Source organism: Microcaecilia unicolor, chromosome 3 (assembly GCF_901765095.1).
Source record: "Microcaecilia unicolor chromosome 3, aMicUni1.1, whole genome shotgun sequence".
Lineage (NCBI taxonomy): Eukaryota > Metazoa > Chordata > Amphibia > Gymnophiona > Siphonopidae > Microcaecilia > Microcaecilia unicolor.
Window position 1 is genome coordinate 157424420 of NC_044033.1, and position 22144 is coordinate 157446563.

A 22144-nucleotide genomic window follows, 5' to 3' on the forward strand; every position below is an offset into this window, starting at 1 on the left:
TGGTCCGCATGTGGATGCTCATATAGAGCAGGTAAGATTGGATGCGGGTCACGAGCATGGAGGATTGGTAGGCCTTCCTCCCAAATGAGTCCAGAGTGCGAGACTCCCGCCCCGGGGGCGCCGAGGCGGTATCCCTCGAACTCCGTGCCCTCTTGAGAGCAGAATCCACGACCGCTGAGTCATGGGGCAACTGGGGCCGCATGAGCTCTGGGTCAGAGTGGATCCTGTACTGGGACTCTGCTTTCTTGGGAATGGTGGGATTAGTTAGTGGTCGCACCCAGTTCCGGAGCAGCGTCTCCTTCAGGACATTGTGCAGCGGTACCGTGGAGGACTCTCTAGGTGGTGATGGATAGTCGAGGACCTCGAGCATCTCGGCCCTCGGCTCTTCCACAGAGACCACGGGAAAGGGAATGCTTATGGACATATCCCGCACAAAGGAGGCAAAGGAGAGACTCTCAGGAGGTGAGAGCTTCCTCTCCGGTGACGGCGTGGGGTCCGAGGGAAGGCCCGTAGACTCCTCTGAGGAGAAATATCTCGGGTCCTCCTCTTCCCCCCACGAGTCCTCATCCTCGGTATCGGACATTAGCTCATGTAGCTGCGTCCGGTACCGGGCCCGGCTCGACGTCGAGGCACCGAGGTCTCGGTGTCGTCGAGCGGTGGACTCCCGCGCCGGCGGGGACGGAGCTCCCTCCATCGACGTCGACGGGGACTCCACCTGCGTGGCTGTCGAGACCGGCACCGCAAGCGGCGGCGGTGTCGACTGCCCCGGCGCCGGGCTAGAGCTCGCCGGCGCCACAGTCATCGGCGCCGAGGGCGCAAGCACCCCCGGCGCCGGCACAGCCTGGCGCATCAGCCCTTCCAGGATCCCCGGAAGGATGGCTCTGAGGCACTCGTCCAGGCCCGCTGCCGGGAAAGGCGGTGGGGCCGGGAAGGGTGTCGGTGCCGGAAGCTGCTGGGGGCCAGGAGACGGCACCGAGGTGCCGGAACCCCGACGCGTCGGTACCTCCACCACCGACGGAGATCTCTCCTCTCTGCGATGACGCTTCGGCGTCGACTCCTCTTCAGGGTGCACCGAGGGCTCCCGGTGACGGCGCTTCTTGTCTTTTTTCCGGTGCACGTCACCGGTGCCGGAGGGCATGGAGGAGGAGGAGGTCGATCCCCCTCGGTCTCGGGGTACCGGGTCCGACAGGGTTCGGTCCCGTGGCTCACGAGTTGAGGGAGTGACCGGGGCCGACTGCCCACGCGGTCTCTCTACCCCACTCTCGCCGGCGGACCGGCGGGCCGACGGGACCTGTTCTCCTGGGGTCGCTGCCATCGGTGCCGATGTCTCGGGCATCGATACCGGTACCGAAGAACCGGTCTTCGATACCGATGCCGACGAGGTCGACGTCGAGGGGCCGGCGCAAGTTCCAAAAAGACGGTCCCGCAGAACTTGCCTCGCAACCTGAGTCCGTTTCCGGAGACCGAGACACAAAACGCACGACTTGAGATTGTGCTCCGGCCCGAGGCACTGGAGGCACCAAGCGTGGGTGTCGGTCTGCGAGATCGGCCGGCCGCAGCGACCACACTTTTTAAATCCACTCGGGACCTTCGAGGACATCGACGGAAAAATCGCGTCGGCGAAGTCAAAGTCGGCAATGGTGGCTAAAATCACACCACGAAAACTGAAACCGACCGAGCGGCCACTAGGCCGCAACGAGGCGTCCCCGCTAGAAAGCGAGGGAAAAGAAGGAGCGCGTGCTCCACACGCGCAAAATTCTTTTTTTTTTTTTTTTTTTTTTTTTTAATAAAAGAAAAAAAAGAAGAAGAAGAGGCCGAACAGGCCAAAAGCGACGATCCGCGTAAACGCGGTCGAAAAAATCCGGCGGCTGAAACGAGAGAGAGGGGAAAACACAACTCTCTCAGTCGCGGAAAAAAAGTAACTGGCGGGAGTGGTCGCGCACGGGCGGGAAGACGGCCGCGCATGCGCGGTGGGCGTGCCCTGCGTGTCGACCGTCCCGCGAAGCTTATTTCCGGTTGGTGGGGGCTGCCGCGGACGTCACCCAGTCGTGAGAACAAGCAGCCTGCTTGTCCTCGGAGAAATATGTAGACGTTTTAAATCTTCATATTCTTACTTGACTTTTAGAAAAGATTTGAAACATTTTTTTTTAGGAAATCTTTTTCAAGTCTTTAAGCTTAACTAGGTAAAGATTATATTTCTTCATTTGCGACAATTTGTGTATATGTTTGTTTTCTATTTTACTTATTTCCTTAGACACTTAGGGGCCCTTTTATTAGCTGCGTGTCTACGCGCGCCAAAAGCAAAGATACATACCTGTAATAGGTATTCTCCGAGGACAGCAGGCTGATTGTTCTCACATGTGGTTCGGCGTCCATGGCGGTCCAGGAAACAGCAAATTTTAAAAAGTCTTGCCAGAGATTTCTGGTGTGTGAACCACGCGCATCACTTCCCGCCCGTCGCGTGAGCATTTCCGCTCAATTTAATCAAAAAGCAAATAATAAACAAACAACAACTCCAAAGGGGAGGTGGGTGGGTCTGTGAGAACAATCAGCCTGCTGTCCTCGGAGAATACTTGGTACAGGTATGTATCTTCGCTTTCTCCGAGGACAAGCAGGCTGCTTGTTCTCACATGTGGGGTATCCCTAGCAACCAGGCTCACTCAAAACAATAAACATTGGTCAACTGGGCCTCGCAACGGCAAGGACATAATATAGATTAACCCAAAATCATAAACAACTGAGAGTGCAGCCTGGAACAGAACAAAAATGGGTCTGGGGGTGGGGGGGGGGGGGGGGGGGGGGTGGGGGTGGAGTTGGATTCTAAACCCCGAACGGATTCTGCAGCAATGACTACTGCCCAAACCAACTGTCGCGTCGAGTATCCTGCTGGAGGCAGTAGTGAGATGTGAATGTGTGGACTGATGACCACGTTGCAGCCTTGCAAATCTCATCAATGGAGACTGACTTAAGTGAGCCAATGACGCAGCCATGGTTCTAACATTGTGAGCCGTGAGATGGCCCTCCAGAGTCAGCCCAGCTTGGGCATAAGTGAAGGATATGCAATCTGCTAGTCAATTAGAGATTCCGATGGCTACTCCCCTCCTGTTGGGATCAAAAGAAACAACCGGGCGGACTGTCTAAAGGGCTTTGTCTGCTCCACGTAAAAGGCCAATGCTCTCTTGCAGTCCAAGGTGTGCAAGCTGCTATCGCCAGGGCGGGTATGAGGACAGGGAAAGAATGTTGGCAAGACAACTGACTGGTTCAGATGGAACTCTGACACCACCTTTGGAAGGAACTTAGGGTGCGTGCGGAGGTCTACTCTGTTGTGATGGAACTTGATATAAGGTGCATGCACTACCAAGGCCTGAACCTCACTGACTCTACGAGCTGAAGTAACAGCCACCAAGAAAACAAATTCAATGGCTCAAAAGGAGTTTTCATCAGCTGGGTGAGAACGACGTTGAGATCCATTGACACTGGTGGAGGTTTGACAGGGGGCTTTGACAAAAGCAAACCTCTCATAAAGTGAACAAATAAAGGCTGTCCAGAGATAGGCTTACCCTCTACAAGGCGATAAGCACTAATTGCACTAAGGTCAACTCCTACGGAGTTGGTCTTGAGACCAGACTCTGACAAATGTAGAAGGTATTTAAGCAGGGTCTGTGTAGGACAAGAAAGAGGATCTAGGGCCTTGCTGTCACACCAGACGGCAAACCTCCTCCATTTGAAAAAGTAACACTACTTCATGGAATCTTTTCTGGAAGCAAACAAGACTCGGGAGGCGAATTCTAAGCTCTCAACATCCAGGCTGTGAGAGCCAGAGACTGGAGGTTGGGATGCAGAAGCGACCCCGCGTTCTGAGTGTTGGAAAACAGTCCAATCTCCACGGTTCTTTGAAGGACAACTCCAGAAGAAGAGTGAGCCAGAACTGACACGGCCAGAAGGGTGCAATCAGGATCATGGTCCCACAGACTTGCTTGAGTTTCAACAAAGTCTTCCCTACTAGAGGTATGGGAGGATATGCATACATAAGGCCTGTCCCACAATTACTACTACTATTTAGCATTTCTATAGCGCTACAAAGCGTACCTAGCGCTGCACAAACATAGAAGAAAGACAGTCCCTGCTCAAAGAGCTTACAATCTAATAGACAAAAATAAAGCAAGCAAATCAATTAATGTGGGGGAGTGATTACAAGTCAAAAGCAATGTTAAAGAGGTGGGCTTTCAATCTAGATTTAAAGATGGTCAAGGATGGGGCAAGACGCAGGAGAAAGGCATCTGATGCTAGTCTGTCGTGAGCCTGAAGCCTGGAACAGAACTGAGGGACCTTGTGAATGATCTGAGTGGCAAAAATATCCACCGCGGGGGTGCCCTATGCTCGGAAGATCTTGCGGACTACGCCCATGTTCAGTGACCACTTCTGAGGTTGCATAATCCTGCTCAACCAGTCGGCTAGACTGTTTACGCCTGCCAGATAAATGGCTTGGAGAAACATGTCGTGACGACAAGCCCAAAGCCACATCTGGCCGGCTTCCTGACACAGAGGGCAAGATCCGGTGTCCCCCACTTGTTGGTGTAAAACATGGCAACCTGATTCTCTGTCTGAATTAAGATCACCTGGTTGGACAGCCGATCTCTGAAAGCCTTTAGAGCGTTCCAGATCGCTCGCAATTCCAGGAGGTTAATCTGCAGACCTCTTTCCTGAAAGGACCACGCTCCCTGAGTGTGGCACCCATCTACATGAGCTCCACACCCCAGGAGAGATGCACCCGTCGTCAGCACTTTTCGTGGCTGAGAAACTTAGAATGGTTGCCCCATGGTCAAATTGAATCGGATCGTCCACCACTGAAGAGAACTGCGAAAGTTGGTGGACAGTTGGATTACATCCTCTAGACTCCCTGCAGCTTGGTACCACTGGGCAGCTAGGGTCAATTGAGCTGATCTCATATGTAGACGTGCCATGGGCGTGACATGAACTGTGAAGGCCATATATGCCCCAGAAGTCTCAACATCTGCCGAGCAGTGACCTGCTGAGACGCTTGAACCATGGACACCAGGGACAGAAGGTTGTCCGCCCTTGTCTAGGGAAGATAAGCTTGAGCTGTCTCAGTGTTCAACAGGGCTCCAAAGAATTCCAATTTTTGGACTGGGGTGAGATGGGACTTGGGATAATTTATGAGGAACCCCAGTAGCTCTAGCACCCGAATAGTTATTCGCATGGACTCCAGAGCACCCTCCTTCGAGGTGCTCTTCACCAGCCAATCATCGAGATAAGGAAACATGCACTCCCAGTCTGCGTAGCGACGCTGTGACTACAGCTAGGCATTTGGTAAATACTCTGGGTGCAGACGCCAGGCCAAAAGGCAGTATATGGTACTGAAAATGCTGTGTTCCCAGTCAAAATCGAAGATACTTCCTGTGAGCTGGAAGTATCGAGATGTGTGTGTAAGCATCCTTTAGGTCCAGAGAGCATAGCCAATCATTTTCCTGAATCATGGGAAGAAGGATGCCTAGGGAAACCATCCTGAACTTTTCTCTGACAAGAAATTTGTTCAGGGCCTTTAGGTCTAGGATGGGACGCATCCCCCATTTTCTTTTGCACAAGAAAGTACCTGGAATAGAATCCCAGCCCTTCTTTCCCTGGTGGAACGGGTTTGACCGCTTGGGCCTGTAGAAGGGCGGAGAGTTCCTCTGCAAGTACCTGCTTGTGCTGGGAGCTGTAGGACTGAGCTCCCAGTGGGCAATTTGGAGGCTTGGATTCCAGATTGAGGGTGTATCCTAACCGGACAATTTGAAGAACCCACGGGTCGGAGGTTTTAAGAGGCCACCCTTTGGTGAAATAACATTAACCTCCCCCCAACCGGCAAGTCGTCCAGTATGGACACATTTACTATGTGACCTGGAGCCAGTCAAAAGCCCGTCCCTTGCTTTTGCTAGGGAGCAGCAGTGGCCTTTGGCGCATGCTGTTGACGAGAACGAGTGCGCTGGGACTGAGCCTGGGCAGGCTGCTGAGAAGCAGGAGTGTACCTACGCCTAGCATAGGAATAGGGAATACTCCTCTTCCCTCCAGCAAACCTCCTAGATGAGGAGGTAGTAGCAGAAGACACTCGGCGGGAGAGAGAATCTATAGCATCATTGTGCTTCTTGAGCTCGTCAACTAGATCCTCTACTTTCTTACCAAAAAGGTTAACCCTCTGGCAAGGAACATCCGCCATCCGCTGTTGGACCGAATGATCCAGGTCAGAGACACGCAGCCATGAGAGTCTGTGCATCACTATATCCTGGGCAGCGATCCTGGATGCTACATCAAAAGTGTCAAATGTACCCCTGGACAGGAATTTTCGACACGCCTTCTGCTGCCTCACCACCTGGCGAAAAGGCTCGGCCTGCTCTGGAGGGAGTGCATCAACCAAGCTAGACAGTTTCCTCACCGAGTTCCGCAAGTGGATGCTCGTGAAGAGCTGGTATGTCTGGATTTTGGCGGCGAGCATAGTGACCTGATACATCTTCCTCCCAAAAGAGTCCAAGGTTCTAGATTCTCTGCCTGGGGGGCGCCAAGGCATAGTCCCTAGTACTCTTGGCTCTTTTGAGAGCAGAGTCCACCACCATGGAATTGTGAAGTAGCTGAGACTTCATCAATCCAGGCTCCCCGTGGATCCGATATTAGGATTCAGTCTTTTTTGGGATCACAGGATTTGATAGAGGGAATGACCAGTTTCACATAAGAACTTCCTTGAATACATTATGCAAAGGAGCCATTGCAGCCTCTCGAGCATCTCAGCCCTGGGCTCATCCTCAACCTCCATGGGAAAGGAATAGCCGAAGCCATTTCCCGGACAAAGGAAGTGAAGGACAGACTCTCCGGTGGAGAAAGTCTCCTTTCTCGTGGAGGGGAAGGTTCAGAAGGAATCCCATAGGACTCGTCAGAAGAAAAGTACCTGGGATCCTCCTCTTCTTCCCACAAACGCTCATCTTCAGTATCGGACAAGACATTCCTCACAGCAGTCCGAAACTGAGCCTGCCTTGAATCCAAGGAACGATGTCCTCGATTGTGGTGCTGAGAAGTCGACGCCCACCTGGACTCCGGTGAAGCTTCCTCCACCGACATCGAAGGGGAGTCGACCTGGGTGGCAGGCGGCACCGAGACTGGCACAGCAACCCTTCCAGCTGCAGGGCCCTGATGCGCTCGTCGAGAGCCGCCGTCGGACAAGGCTGCGGGGTTGGTAAAGGAGCCGGTGTCAGAATCTGTCGAGGCTCAGGAGTAGGTACCAGGCTGCTAGACCGATGCATTGGCACCTCCTGAAAGCGAATGCTACATACCTGTAGAAGGTATTCTCCGAGGACAGCAGGCTGATTGTTCTCACTGATGGGGTGACGTCCACGGCAGCCCCTCCAATCGGAATCTTCACTAGCAAAAGCTTTTGCTAGCCCTCGCGCGCCGATGCGCACCGCGCATGCGCAGCTGTCTTCCCGCCCAAAACCGGCTCGTGCCGGCCAGTCTCATATGTAGCAAGACAAAGAGAAGGGAAGACACAACTCCAAAGGGGAGGCGGGCAGGTTTGTGAGAACAATCAGCCTGCTGTCCTCGGAGAATACCTTCTACAGGTATGTAGCATTCGCTTTCTCCGAGGACAAGCAGGCTGCTTGTTCTCACTGATGGGGTATCCCTAGCCCCCAGGCTCACTCAAAACAACAACCATGTTCAATTGGGCCTCGCAACGGCGAGGACATAACTGAGATTGACCTAAAAAATTTACCAACTAACTGAGAGTGCAGCCTGGAACAGAACAAACATGGGCCTAGGGGGGTGGAGTTGGATTCTAAACCCCGAACAGATTCTGAAGCACTGACTGCCCGAACCGACTGTCGCGTCGGGTATCCTGCTGCAGGCAGTAATGAGATGTGAATGTGTGGACAGATGACCACGTCGCAGCTTTGTAAATCTCTTCAATAGTGGCTAACTTCAAGTGGGCTACCGACGCTGCCATGGCTCTAACATTATGAGCCGTGACATGACCCTCAAGAGCCAGCCCAGCCTGGGCGTAAGTGAAGGAAATGCAATCTGCTAGCCAATTGGATATGGTGCGTTTTCCCACAGCCACTCCCCTCCTGTTGGGATCAAAAGAAACAAACAATTGGGCGGACTGTCTGTTGGGCTGTGTCCGCTCCAGATAGAAGGCCAATGCTCTCTTGCAGTCCAACGTGTGCAGCTGACGTTCAGCAGGGCAGGAATGAGGACGGGGAAAGAATGTTGGCAAGACAATTGACTGGTTCAGATGGAACTCCGACACAACCTTTGGCAAGAACTTAGGGTGAGTGCGGAGGACTACTCTGTTATGATAAAATTTGGTGTAAGGGGCCTGGGCTACCAGGGCCTGAAGCTCACTGACTCTACGAGCTGAAGTAACTGCCACCAAGAAAATGACCTTCCAGGTCAAGTACTTCAGATGGCAGGAATCCAGTGGCTCAAAAGGAGGTTTCATCAGCTGGGTGAGAACGACATTGAGATCCCATGACACTGTAGAAGGCTTGACAGGGGGCTTAGACAAAAGCAAACCTCTCATGAAGCGAACAACTAAAGGCTGTCCTGAGATCGGCTTACCTTCCACACGGTAATGGTATGCACTGATTGCACTAAGGTGAACCCTTACAGAGTTGGTCTTGAGACCAGGCTCAGACAAGTGCAGAAGGTATTTAAGCAGGGTCTGTGTAGGACAAGAGCGAGGATCTAGGGCCTTGCTGTCACACCAGACGGCAAACCTCCTCCATAGAAAGAAGTAACTCCTCTTAGTGGAATCTTTCCTGGAAGCAAGCAAGATGCGGAAGACACCCTCTGACAGACCCAAAGAGGCAAAGTCTACGCTCTCAACATCCAGGCCGTGAGAGCCAGGGACCGGAGGTTGGGATGCAGAAGCGCCCCTTCGTCCTACGTGATGAGGGTCGGAAAACACTCCAATCTCCACGGTTCTTCGGAGGATAACTCCAGAAGAAGAGGGAACCAGATCTGACGCGGCCAAAAAGGAGCAATCAGAATCATTGTGCCTCTGTCTTGCTTGAGTTTCAACAAAGTCTTCCCCACCAGAGGTATGGGAGGATAAGCATACAGCAGACCCTCCCTCCAGTCCAGGAGGAAGGCATCCGATGCCAGTCTGCCGTGGGCCTGAAGCCTGGAACAGAACTGAGGGACTTTGTGGTTGGCTCGAGATGCGAAGAGATCTACCAAGGGGGTGCCCCACACCTGGAAGATCTGTCGCACTACGCGGGAATTGAGCGACCACTCGTGAGGTTGCATAATCCTGCTCAACCTGTCGGCCAGACTGTTGTTTACGCCTGCCAGATATGTGGCTTGGAGCACCATGCCGTGACGGCGAGCCCAGAGCCACATGCTGACGGCTTCCTGACACAGGGGGCGAGATCCGGGGGCCCCCCTGCTTGTTGACGTAGTACAAGGCAACCTGGTTGTCTGTCTGAATTTGGATAATTTGGTGGGACAGCCGATCTCTGAAAGCCTTCAGAGCGTTCCAGATCACTCGTAACTCCAGAAGATTGATCTGCAGATCGCGTTCCTGGAGGGACCAGCTTCCTTGGGTGTGAAGCCCATCGACATGAGCTCCCCATCCCAGGAGAGACGCATCCGTGGTCAGCACTTTTTGTGGCTGAAGAATTTGGAAAGGACGTCCCAGAGTCAAATTGGACCAAATCGTCCACCAATACAGGGATTTGAGAAAACTCGTGGACAGGTGGATCACGTCTTCTAGATCCCCAGCAGCCTGAAACCACTGGGAAGCTAGGGTCCATTGAGCAGATCTCATGTGAAGGCGGGCCATGGGAGTCACATGAACTGTGGAGGCCATGTGGCCCAGCAATCTCAACATCTGCCGAGCTGTGATCTGCTGGGACGCTCGCACCCGCGAGACGAGGGACAACAAGTTGTTGGCTCTCGCCTCTGGGAGATAGGCGCGAGCCGTCCGAGAATCCAGCAGAGCTCCTATGAATTCGAGTTTCTGCACTGGGAGAAGATGGGACTTTGGGTAATTTATCACAAACCCCAGTAGCTCCAGGAGGCGAATAGTCATCTGCATGGACTGCAGGGCTCCTGCCTCGGATGTGTTCTTCACCAGCCAATCGTCGAGATATGGGAACACGTGTACCCCCAGTCTGCGAAGTGCCGCTGCTACTACAGCCAAGCACTTCGTGAACACTCTGGGCGCAGAGGCGAGCCCAAAGGGTAGCACACAGTACTGGAAGTGACGTGTGCCCAGCTGAAATCGCAGATACTGTCTGTGAGCTGGCAGTATCGGGATGTGTGTGTAGGCGTCCTTCAAGTCCAGAGAGCATAGCCAATCGTTTTCCTGAATCATGGGGAGAAGGGTGCCCAGGGAAAGCATCCTGAACTTTTCTTTGACCAGATATTTGTTCAGGGCCCTTAGGTCTAGGATGGGACGCATCCCCCCTGTTTTCTTTTCTACAAGGAAGTACCTGGAATAGAATCCCAGCCCTTCTTGCCCGGATGGCACGGGCTCGACCGCATTGGCGCTGAGAAGGGCGGAGAGTTCCTCTGCAAGTACCTGCTTGTGCTGGAAGCTGTAAGACTGAGCTCCCGGTGGACAATTTGGAGGTTTTGAGGCCAAATTGAGGGTGTATCCTTGCCGGACTATTTGGAGAACCCACTGATCGGAGGTTATGAGAGGCCACCTTTGGTGAAAAGCTTTCAACCTCCCTCCGACTGGCAGGTCGCCCGGCACTGACACTTGGATGGCGGCTATGCTCTGCTGGAGCCAGTCAAAAGCTCGTCCCTTGCTTTTGCTGGGGAGCCGAGGGGCCTTGCTGAGGCGCACGCTGCTGACGAGAGCGAGCGCGCTGGGGCTTAGCCTGGGCCGCAGGCTGTCGAGGAGGAGGATTGTACCTACGCTTGCCAGAAGAGTAGGGAACAGTCTTCCTTCCCCAAAAAAATCTTCTACCTGTAGAGGTAGAGGCTGAAGGCTGCCAGCGGGAGAACTTGTCGAATGCGGTGTCCCGCTGGTGGAGCTGCTCTACCACCTGTTCGACTTTCTCTCCAAAAATATTATCCGCACGGCAAGGCGAGTCCGCAATCCGCTGCTGGATTCTATTCTCCAGGTCGGAGGCACGCAGCCATGAGAGTCTGCGCATCACCACACCTTGAGCAGCGGCCCTGGATGCAACATCAAAGGTGTCATACACCCCTCTGGCCAGGAATTTTCTGCACGCCTTCAGCTGCCTGACCACCTCCTGAAATGGCTTGGCTTGCTCAGGGGGGAGCTTGTCCACCAAGCCCGCCAACTGCCGCACATTGTTCCGCATGTGTATGCTCGTGTAGAGCTGGTACGACTGAATTTTGGCCACGAGCATAGAGGAATGGTAGGCCTTCCTCCCAAAGGAGTCCAAGGTTCTAGAGTCCTTGCCCGGGGGCGCCGAAGCATGCTCCCTAGAACTCTTGGCCTTCTTTAGGGCCAAATCCACAACTCCAGAGTTGTGAGGCAACTGAGTGCGCATCAGCTCCGGGTCCCCATGGATTTGGTACTGGGACTCAATCTTCTTGGGGATGTGGGGATTAGTTAATGGCTTGGTCCAGTTCGCCAGCAATGTCTTTTTGAGGACATGATGCATGGGTACTGTGGACGCTTCCTTAGGTGGAGAAGGATAGTCCAGGAGCTCAAACATTTCAGCCCTGGGCTCGTCCTCCACAACCACCGGGAAGGGGATGGCCGTAGACATCTCCCGGACAAAGGAAGCGAAAGACAGACTCTCGGGAGGAGAAAGCTGCCTTTCAGGAGAGGGAGTGGGATCAGAAGGAAGACCCTCAGACTCCTCGTCAGAGAAATATCTGATGTCTTCCTCTTCCTCCCACGAGGCCTCACCATCGGTGTCAGACACAAGTTCGCGGACCTGTGTCTGCAACCGTGCCCGGCTCGACTCCGTGGAACCACGGCCACGGTGGGATCGTCGAGAGGTAGACTCCCTCGTCCGCACCGGCGAAGCTCCCTCCGCCGACGTAGTCGGGGAGCCTTCCTGGGAGGCGACCGCAGTCGGTACCGCACGCGGCACCGACGCTGGAGACCTCACCCCGGGCGATGGACCAGCCGGCGCCTCGCTCGACGGTACCGGTGGCGCAAGCACCCCCGGTACCGGAGGGGTAGGGCGCAACAGCTCTCCCAGGATCTCTGGGAGAACGGCCCGGAGGCTCTTGTTCAGAGCGGCTGCAGAAAAAGGCATGGAAGTCGATGCAGGCATCGATGTTAGAGGCTGTTCCGGGCTGTCCAGAGTGGAGCGCATCGACACCTCTTGAACAGAGGGTGAGCGGTCCTCTCGGTGCCGATGCCTACTGGGTGCCGACTCCCTCGGCGACCCAGAGCTCTCGGTGCCGACACGGGAAGGAGACCGGTGACGATGCTTCTTCGACTTCTTGGAACGAAGCATGTCACCGGAGCTTCCCGGCACCGATGAGGAGGACGTAGAATCCAGCCGTCTCTTCCTCGGGGCCGAGGCCAAAGGAGGTCGGTCTCGGGGGGGCTGTACCGCAGGAGCCCTCAAGGTGGGGGGAGACCCACCCGAAGGCTCACCGACACCAGCAGGGGAATGGACAGCCCTCACCTGCACTCCAGACGAAGCACCACCGTCCGACGACATCAGCAGACGAGGAGGTCTCGATACCACCGACGCCGACGCAGCCTTCCGATGACGCCCCGATGCAGAGGGCCGATGCCTCGATGCACTCGAGGATGAAGATGAAGGTCCAGGCGCCGACGACGTCGATGCAGTCGATACTCCCGGTGCCGATGCCGACGAAGAGCCCGAGAACAAAATGTTCCACTGGGCCAATCTCGCTACCTGAGTCCGCTTTTGTAAAAGGGAACACAGACTACAGGCCTGAGGGCGGTGCCCAGCCCCCAGACACTGAAGACACGACGCGTGCCTGTCAGTGAGCGAGATTACCCGGGCGCACTGGGTGCACTTCTTGAAGCCGCTGGAAGACTTCGATGTCATGGGCGGAAAAATCGCACCGGCGAGATCAAAACTCGAAATGGCGAAAACAGGCACCGCAAAAAGTAGGGGAAGAAAAACTTTGACCGAGGCCGAAAAAAGGCCTACCCCGATGACGAAAGAAAACTTACCGGGGCAAAAAACTAGAAGTATGGGAAGGGAAAAGACCAAGAAGGTCTCCTTCCGACACCTTTTTTTTTTTTTTTTTTTTTTTGAAAGACACAGTCGAAAAACGACGTGCGAGGTCAACCTTTGGGGCGCGAACGGCGATAACACGACCGTACCGAGCGCGGACAAAAGAAGACTGGCCGGCACGAGCCGGTTTCGGGCGGGAAGACGGCCGCGCATGCGCAGTGTGCATCGGCGCGCTAGGGCTAGCAAAGGCTTTTGCTAGTGAAGATTCCGATTGGAGGGGCTGCCGTGGACGTCACCCCATCAGTGAGAACAAGCAGCCTGCTTGTCCTCGGAGAATAGAGGGGAAAGCAATCCTCTCGGTGCCGACACTTCTTGGGTGCCAAATCCCTCGACGCCCCGCAGTTCCCGGCACCGTGTGTCGAAGGAGAACGATCACGGTGCTACTTAGCCTTCGCTCAACGCCCGTCATCGAGATTCCTCGGTACCGATAAGGAAACGTGGATTCCTCACGCCTCCTCGGGGCCAGGTCCGTCGGTCGGTCCCAGGGGGCCTGCATAACAGGAGGCCTCGAGACAGGTGGAGACCAACTCAATGCCTCACTGCTCCCAGCACGAGCTGGTCGTTCTACAGCCATTACCTTCGATCCTGACGTCGATGTGTCCCTCAATGTCGATGCCGCCAACCTCAGCACCGATGTCAATGTTGACGTCGAAGGACCGGACTGAGCCCCAAAAAGCTTCTCTCGTTGGGCTTCTTAAGACGCTTGGGTCCGTTTCTTCATGCGAAGACACAGACTGCAAGCAGCTGGGCTATGGTCGGGCCCAAGGCACTGGATACACCAAGCGTGGGTATCGGTACCCGAGATGGTCCGGGTGCACCGAGTAAAACGTTTGAAGCCGCTGGGTGTCTTCGATGAAATGGAAGGAAAAACAGCTTTGGCGAAATTAAACGACACGATCGTGCCAAAAAAATAAAAGGCACAAAAGGGGAAAAACCCGGCCGCGTTGAAAAGAAAGAAAATTTAGAAAGTGGAAAAACTAAGAAAAAATACCAGGTTTTTAGTTTAAAAAAAAAAAAAAAAGAACGAGTAACGATAAAAGAAAAGAAGAAATATCAAAAGAATCGTCAAGACTCTCTTCCTGGGCCAGCAAAGCGAACAGGGAAAATCTCTTCACCTCACTGCGGACAACAAAAAAACTGAGCGGGAACGCTCACGCGATGGGCGGAAAGTCGTACGTGCTCCAGAAGGCTCTGGCAAAACTTTTGCCAACCCACATGTGAGAACAAGCAGCCTGCTTGTCCTCGGAGAAATGGAATTACCGCCCAACTATTGCATGGCTCTTGTGGTAATTTCATTTTTGGCGTGCGTCCAATACGCGCGTCTGAAAAATATTTTTTATTTTCGGGCATGCATAATGGACGTGCACCAAGTGGCATTTGGTGCGAGTAGGTTATTACCGCCTGGTTACTGCGTGAGTCTTTACTGCTAGGTCAATGGCTGGCGGTAAGGTATCAGACCCAAAATGGACGCACGGCAATTTTCATTTTGCCGCATGTCCATGATCATCAAAAATAAAAAGGGCCTTTTTTACAGGCGCACTAAAAAATGGATTTGAGCGCTTAAAACCCGCACCTACACTAACAGAAGCCATTTTGTAGCGCACCTTTATAAAAGGACCCCTTATTTACCAGATAGTTGTATTCTATTAATTGTAACTACCAAGTAAATGTCTTGGTTTCTTTAATTATGTAAACCACTTTGAATTTTATAGTATTAGTGGTCTACAAATATCATGCTAAGTTATGTTGTTATGATATGTTATGTCACCAGAACTATACACAGTACTCTAAGTAAGGTCTCGCTAGAGACTTATACAAAAGCATTATCACTTCATTTTTCCTGCCGGCCATTTTTCTCCCTCTGCACCCAAGCATTGTTATGATTCCAGTCACATTTTCTACCTGTTTGGCCACCTTAAGATCATCACATACAGTCATACCCCCAAGTCCTGCTCCTTTTTGGTTGAAAGGTACTTCATCGTCTGAACTATACCACTCCCTTGGGTTTTGCAGCCTAAATGCATGTTCCTGCATTTTTTTTGGAATTAAATCTTAACTGCCAAATTCTGGACCATTCTTCAAGCTTTCCTCTTGTTATCCATACTATTAGTGGTGTCTAACCTATTGCAGATTTTAGCATTCAAAATAAGCAAACCTTACCAGACAGCTCTTCCATAATATTGCTTACAAAAGTGTTAAAAAGAACTGGCCTAAGAACCACTGGTTAAAATCCCTTCACTCAGAGTGAGCTATATTCACCAATACCCTGTGTCACCTTCCACTCAACCAGTTCCTAACTCAAGTGGAGCCAAATAACAGGTTTTAGGAAAATTTAGCAATCTTAAATTAAATTACAAGCACGGAATCTATTTTCAAATAATTCTGAGAATATGACCTTAAACTATCCATAACATTATATTTAGTAAAACATTTAATATACTGCTTAGCTAAAGATCAAAACACTGTATCAACTGAGCAGAAATGGGTTTAACCAGTGGTGTGCTAGAGCCGGTTGTTACATTTTTTAAGGTCTTGCGAGCCGGTTGTTCTGTAGGGCGAGCCGGCTCCGGTAAACGAGGTAAGCATGGCAGGAGGGTGCCACAAGCCATGCTTACCCCGTTTACCTCATCTCCCACCACTACCCTCGTTTGCCTGCGCCACCCTGGGGGGAGGGGTTAAATAGTTTTTATTACTTCCGTCGAAGCAGCTACGTCATTGAAAGCCCTGTCTCTAGCCTCCCTTTCGTGAGTTCGTTCCCTCAGAATCCCGCCTTCTGACGTCATTTCCTCTTTCCGCGAGGGCGGGACTCTGAGGGAACAAACTCAAAGGGAAGGCTAGAGACACGGGCAGGGCTTTCAGTGACGTGGCCGCTTCGAAGGAAATAATAAAAATGATTTAAACCAACTGTGGCAGGAAGAAAAAGGGGGATGTTGGGGGGGAGAATCGCTGGGTATGGATGGCTGGAGGGGAGGCAGGGGAGAGACGAGAATCGCTGGGTATGGATGGCTGGAGGGGGGGGGGCAGGGGAGAGACGAGAATCGCTGGGTATGGATGGCTGGAGGGGGGGGCAGGGGAGAGACGAGAATCGCTGGATACGGATGGCTAGAGGGGGTTAGTGGAGAGAAGAGAATTGCTGGATACGGATGGCTAGAGGGGTTAGGGGAGAAAAGAGAATTGCTGGATATGGATGGATGGAGGGGAGGGCAGGGGAGAGGAGAGTTGCTGGACACGGGTGAATGGAGGGCAGGGCAGGGGAGAGGAGGGTTGCTGGACACGGGTGGATGGAGGGCAGGAAGAGAGAAGAAATGCTGGATATGGATGGAGGGGAGGAAAGAGTGAGGAAGGAGATGAGATGAGGGAAAAGGAAGAGGAGAAAAACTGCACATGGATGAAGAAAATAGGCAGAAGCTGGATCCACTGGACAGTCAAGTCTGCGGAGGACCTAGCTTTTACTTAAGGATGTAGGACAAGAAATGAAGAAGGCAGGCGGAAAGTAAAGAAATACACGGAAAGGAAGCCCTGGAAACGGAGTTGAGGACAGATAGCAGCAGAATCAGAAACTGGGCCAGCATGATCAGAAAAACAAAGTCACCAGACAACAAAGGTAGAAAAAAATAATTTTATTTTCATGATAGTATTTGGAATATGTCCACTTTGAGAATCAGGTGCTCAACATTAAAAGCTTATATTTATTTACTTATTTATGGCATTTTATCCCACATTAAACATGAATTAGATTGGAACCTGGGATCATTTAATTTTTCTTTTCCTGGAGTAATGCATTGCCCCCACCCCAAGGCTCTCTTCCCGGCTACAGCCAGCTCTGGAACTTGGGGGGGGGGGGGGGGGGGGGGCGGGCACAGAGGTGGACCGGGGAGAGAGCCTGTTAAACATTTACCAGCACACCACTGGGTTTAAACCTTCTATTCAATGCTCGTAAGCGCCAATTGAATTGAGAACCCTAAATGTTGGTCTTGAGATCTGACTCTGATAGATGTAGAAGATATTTAAGTTGTTTTTATGTAGGACAGGATAAAGAATCGAGTGGAATCTCTTCTGGAAGCTAGTAGTACCTGAGAGACACACTCTGGCAAGTTGAGGGGATACAGCACTGCCCTCTCAACATCCAAGTAATGAAGATTAGGGACTGGAGGATGGGATGGAAAATGGATTCTTTATCCTGAGTGATGACAAAGCATTCTAATCTCCATGATCTTTGGAAGATCCATAAAAAGTGGGACCCATATCTGCCTTGGCCAGTACAATGCAATGAGAATCATAGCTCTCTCATCTTAACTCAAGTTTTAGGCGAGTTTTCACTATGAGAGGTAAAGGAGAATATGTGTGCAGAAAACCTTTTCTCCGAATGGAGAAGAAAGGCATCCAAGGCTAGTCTACTATGAGATCCCGGTCCGTAACAGAACTTTTTTTTTTTAATTATTTTTTGCTGGAGTGGCAAAATTCTATCAATGGGGGTGTCTACTCCCAAAAGATTTTCTGGGTTATGCTCATTTCCAGAGACTATTTATTTATTGCATTTGTATCCCACATTTTCCCACCTATTTGCAGGCTCAATGTGGCTTACATAGTTTTGTTAACATTGTCATTACAGGATAACAGACACATTTAGTATTGTGCAGAGATTAAGGGAAGAAAGAAGAAGGAAGGAAGGAAGGGAGTGATTAGGGTAATTACAGAAGGTGGGCTTTCTTAACTGAGTGGGTTGGTGAGGTGGATTGGTGTGGTTATAGGTTCTCATTGTAGGCCTTGTTGAAGAGATATGTCTTCAGAGATTTGCGAAAGATAGTTGTTTCGTTGATTGTATTCAGGTCTGTAGGTAATGCATTCCATAATTGCGTGCTTATGTAAGAGAAGGTAGTGGCATGCATCAACTTGTATTTTAGTCCTTTGAGAGGTTGCATGCTGTTCTGAGATGTGAATAAATCTATTGTAGCCCCCCTCCCCCCCAAGTATACGGCTCTGACAGTGTTGTGTCTGGAACTTGCTCAAATCCAAATCTAGATTGCCTGTTGGCAGAGGAGGTAGGAATCTGTTCCCTTTTGTTTGTTCAGGTAATACATCACAACCTGATTGTCTGGTCGAACTAGCACCACCTGATTCAGAAGGTGGTCTTGAAAAGTGTTGAGGACATTCCAGACGGCTCGTAACTCATGGAATTGACGTATGTTTTCACTTGTAGGGACCACAAACCCTGTGTATGAAGGCCATCGAGGTGAGCTCCTCAACTCACCATGGAAGCATCTGTGGTGAGAACTTTCTGATGTAGAGTGGGTTGAAATAGAAATCCCTGGGTGAGATTCTGTGGTGTCATCCACCACTGTAGACAGTGGTGTAGTGCTGGCCTGTGCATATCTACAGCATACCTATTCTCTGTGGTAGAGTTCAAAGGCAGCTAATGGATCCAAGCACAACCAGCAAGCCATTTTACATGGGTAAAAGCTATTTATTTAACTAGATCAAATACCTTTGAAGATCATTCCCTATCTTAACAAAATATTTTCTGACTAGTTTTTGGTCAAATCCATAAAATTGAGTCAAACCTGATGATGCCATGCCTCAGAAGTCGTATCAGCGTGCCCCTTTCCATCTGCACATCAGTGTCCTGGACAGCTCCATTTTCCCACCTTGCTGGGATGCCATGCACAGTGTGGGCCCTCTCAGCTGCATAGGAAATTAACTTGTAAGCAACATTCCCAGACCTCATATCACATACAATAGGAGATTCCACAGGCATAAACTTTTTTTTTTCCACCTGTCTCTAGAAATATCTTCAAATGTCAAAAAGAAGCTAGTCCCACTAATGGAATGCTATAACTAGCAACAGATACAAATTTAGCAGTTTGGGTACAGATAATAAGCTTTTCCAAAATTCACTCAGTTCATTTTTTTTGTCAGTTTTGAGCTATGTGATTAATTTCCTTCATTGAGGCAAGATTTACTGTAGCTTATTCTTATGCCAAAACTCACTAAGTCCATGAGTTTTGGCACAGGAATAAACTACAGTAAATGAATCTTGCCTCGATGAAGAAACTGATCACATCACTCAAAACTGACAAAAAATGGACCAAGTGATTTTTGGATAAGTGCTCTTCAATGACTGCCAATCACACCTACCTGTTCCCGCTGTGCTTGAAACAAAACAAAAAAAATTCCCAATAAGTAAATGAAATTGGAAACAGCTAGTGGAGTTCTGTAAAGTTGGTGCCTGTGTTATGTTTTGAACCTCTCAGTCTCCACTTGTGTCAGTGGCTCACTCCTCCTTCCTCAATCTTCAGATTTCTGCACTCTGGCTCAAAATAAGCATCTCCTGCCCTGGATACAGGTTGGAATGGTTGTGAAACAGTGGTGGTGCGGAGTGGATAGATATGGACAGAGCCCGAAGCTGAGCAAAACATACAGATGCACACACCGCTATCTGGTATAATTGAGGCTTATGCCTGCTACATGCTGACTACTGAGAGGAGTATATGTCCTTGCATCCTTCCATGTTGGTGTAGCCTGGTAATGAAGAATTTGTTGGACATGGTGCATCTCTTACTCAGTGGGAAGCTTGTTAGTTGTTCTTGTGCTCCCTTCACTGGGTTAATGGGTGTTCTCGTGCTCCCTTTGCTCTAGGCTAGCAGGTTCCCTCTTGTACAGCCCTACTGCATACCAATAGACTTATGCAAACGTATGCAATTATGTGCACTCAATTATGTGTAAAATTATGTACATACATAATTGAATATTTCCTGGAATGTAACTGAGCGCTAAAATAAAACCACTTATGTACTGTAAATACTTGATGTTGGAAATATATATTACTACACATGGATAAATGCTTACATATTTATGTATATACTAGTAAAAAAAAGGCCAGTTTCTGACACAAATGAAACGGGCACTAGCAAGGTTTTCCTCAGAGTGTGTATGTTTTAGAGAGTGTATGTGAGAGAGTGACTGTGTGACAGAGAGAGTGACTGTTCCAGTGTGTGTGTGTGACAGAGAGAGAGTGAGACTGGGTGCGAGTGTGTCTGTGTGAGAATGACAGTGTGTGCGAGTGCATATGTGAGACACAGTGAGTGTGAGAGAGAGAGTGTTTCACACAGATACAGTGTGTGAGAGAGAGTGTGTGTGAGAGAGAGCAAGTGTGAGAGTATGTGTGCGATACACAGATTCTTTGTGAGAGTGTATGAGGCCGAGAGTTTGCAGAACCCCCTCCCCCTCTTCTTCCCCCCCTCCACCCCCGTCCGAGTTCCAGAACCCCTTCCCACTTCTTCCCATCCGAGTTCCAGGACCCCCCTTCCACTTCTTCCCATCCCCCTCTTCCCTTCAAGCACCGCCTCTCCCCCCCTCCGAGTTCCAGGGCCCCCCCTTCCCCCGATCCAGGACCCCCCTTCCAGTTCCAGGACCCGCCCCTCCCCTTCCAGTGGATTTCCAGTAATCCCCTCCCCCCCCGTGTTGTTTCAGGACCCCCTTCCCCCCCTCTGTTGTTTCAGGACCCCCCGTGTCGTTCTTGACCCCCCCCTTTTGTTTCAGGACCCCCCTCCCACTCCCCACCTGTCTGGCCCTCTCCTTCGTAAGAGCTGTCTGCTTAAAAGTTTTTACCTCCTGCACGCAGGGACGCCGCTTCCGACAGCTTTTTTTTTCGCTTGTGTTTCAGCTGTTCCTGTGGTCCCACCCTCAAGGCCCAGCCATGCATGTGCGGGTGTCTTCCCGCCCAGTGTACTCGTGCGCGACCCTCAGCTAGATGAAAAAGCATAAGAATGCAACTCCCAGGGGAGGTGGGAGGAAATGTGAGAATACTTTGTCCTGCTGTCCTCTGAGAACACCTGCTACAGCTGAGTAATCTTGCTTTCTCTGAGAACAAGCAGGACAAAGTATTCTCATAGCTGGGAATCCCGAGCTGCCAGGTTCACCAAAAAACAAAGAAAGGTCAATAGGGACTTGCAACAGCAAAGCCAATCAAAACCAATACTACTAACAACAAAACAGCCCTGTTGTGAAGGTGCAGCCTGGAACAGAAAAGAATGGGCCGGTGGGGAGCTGGATTCTAGACTCCAAATAAATTCTGCAGGACTGCTAAACTGAACTGGCTGTTATGTTGGGTATTTTATTCCAATGAAAATAAAGAAGTGGGAATAAAAACCAGGCTTATCCAAAAAACTGGAACCAAACCAAATGTTAAAAATCCAAACAATATTTATTAATTTCTTTTAAAACAGAACTCATGAATATATTCTTTAAAAATGACTTGACACAATGTTGTGTTTTGGCCTAGCGGCCTACATCAGGAGTCTTGTGACCGTAGTCAAAAAACTCATGAAATGATGATATGAAAAATCTCAAGTAACACGGGACTGCGTGAGCGTGGTAGGGATGCAGTGTTATGGAAGTTTGTTTTACAACGGTCTTTTTCAAGAACTGGCTCATGTTTTTGTCTCAAGATTTTTATCATTTGAAACTTGAGATTTTTCATATCATTATTTCATGAGTTTTTTTGACTACTCTCAGAGCTGTCTACTGACCCTGCACAAAGCGGATGAGGCAATGAGCACCCCAACCGGACAGGCTGGCATCCGTGATCACTAGCAACCATTGAGGGGTCGCAAAGGGTATCCCCCATCGCAGATTGTCTTTGGAGAGCCACCAAGCCATGCTGCATTTCGCCACAGGAAGCCAAGGCAGCCGCTGCTGGTACTCTAGACAGACCGGAGTCCAGCGACTTAGCAGGGACAGCTGCAGGGGCCGCATATGTGTCTTTGCCCAAAGCACCACCTCAAAGGTGGCTGTCACTAATCCGAAAAGCTGTACATAATCCCAAACTCGGGGTTGCAGGGTGCACAAGAGAAGACGAACCTGAGTCTGGAGTTTGAGGCGCCTGTTGTTGGGAAGAAAGACACATTCTAAGTTTGTGTCAAAGCGCACTACCAAATATTCGACAG

General features: G+C 50.9%; 1 protein-coding gene across 1 annotated transcript in view; it reads right to left on the reverse strand.

The window, feature by feature from the left end:
- The window catches only part of LOC115465794 (ribosomal oxygenase 1-like), a 123362-nt gene that overhangs the window by 34156 nt on the left and 67062 nt on the right, over positions 1-22144 (reverse strand). The window contains exon 9 of the mRNA XM_030196522.1: positions 18761-18881. Coding sequence (XP_030052382.1) covers positions 18761-18881 — 121 coding nt within the window. The remainder of the gene's footprint in view (positions 1-18760; positions 18882-22144) is intronic.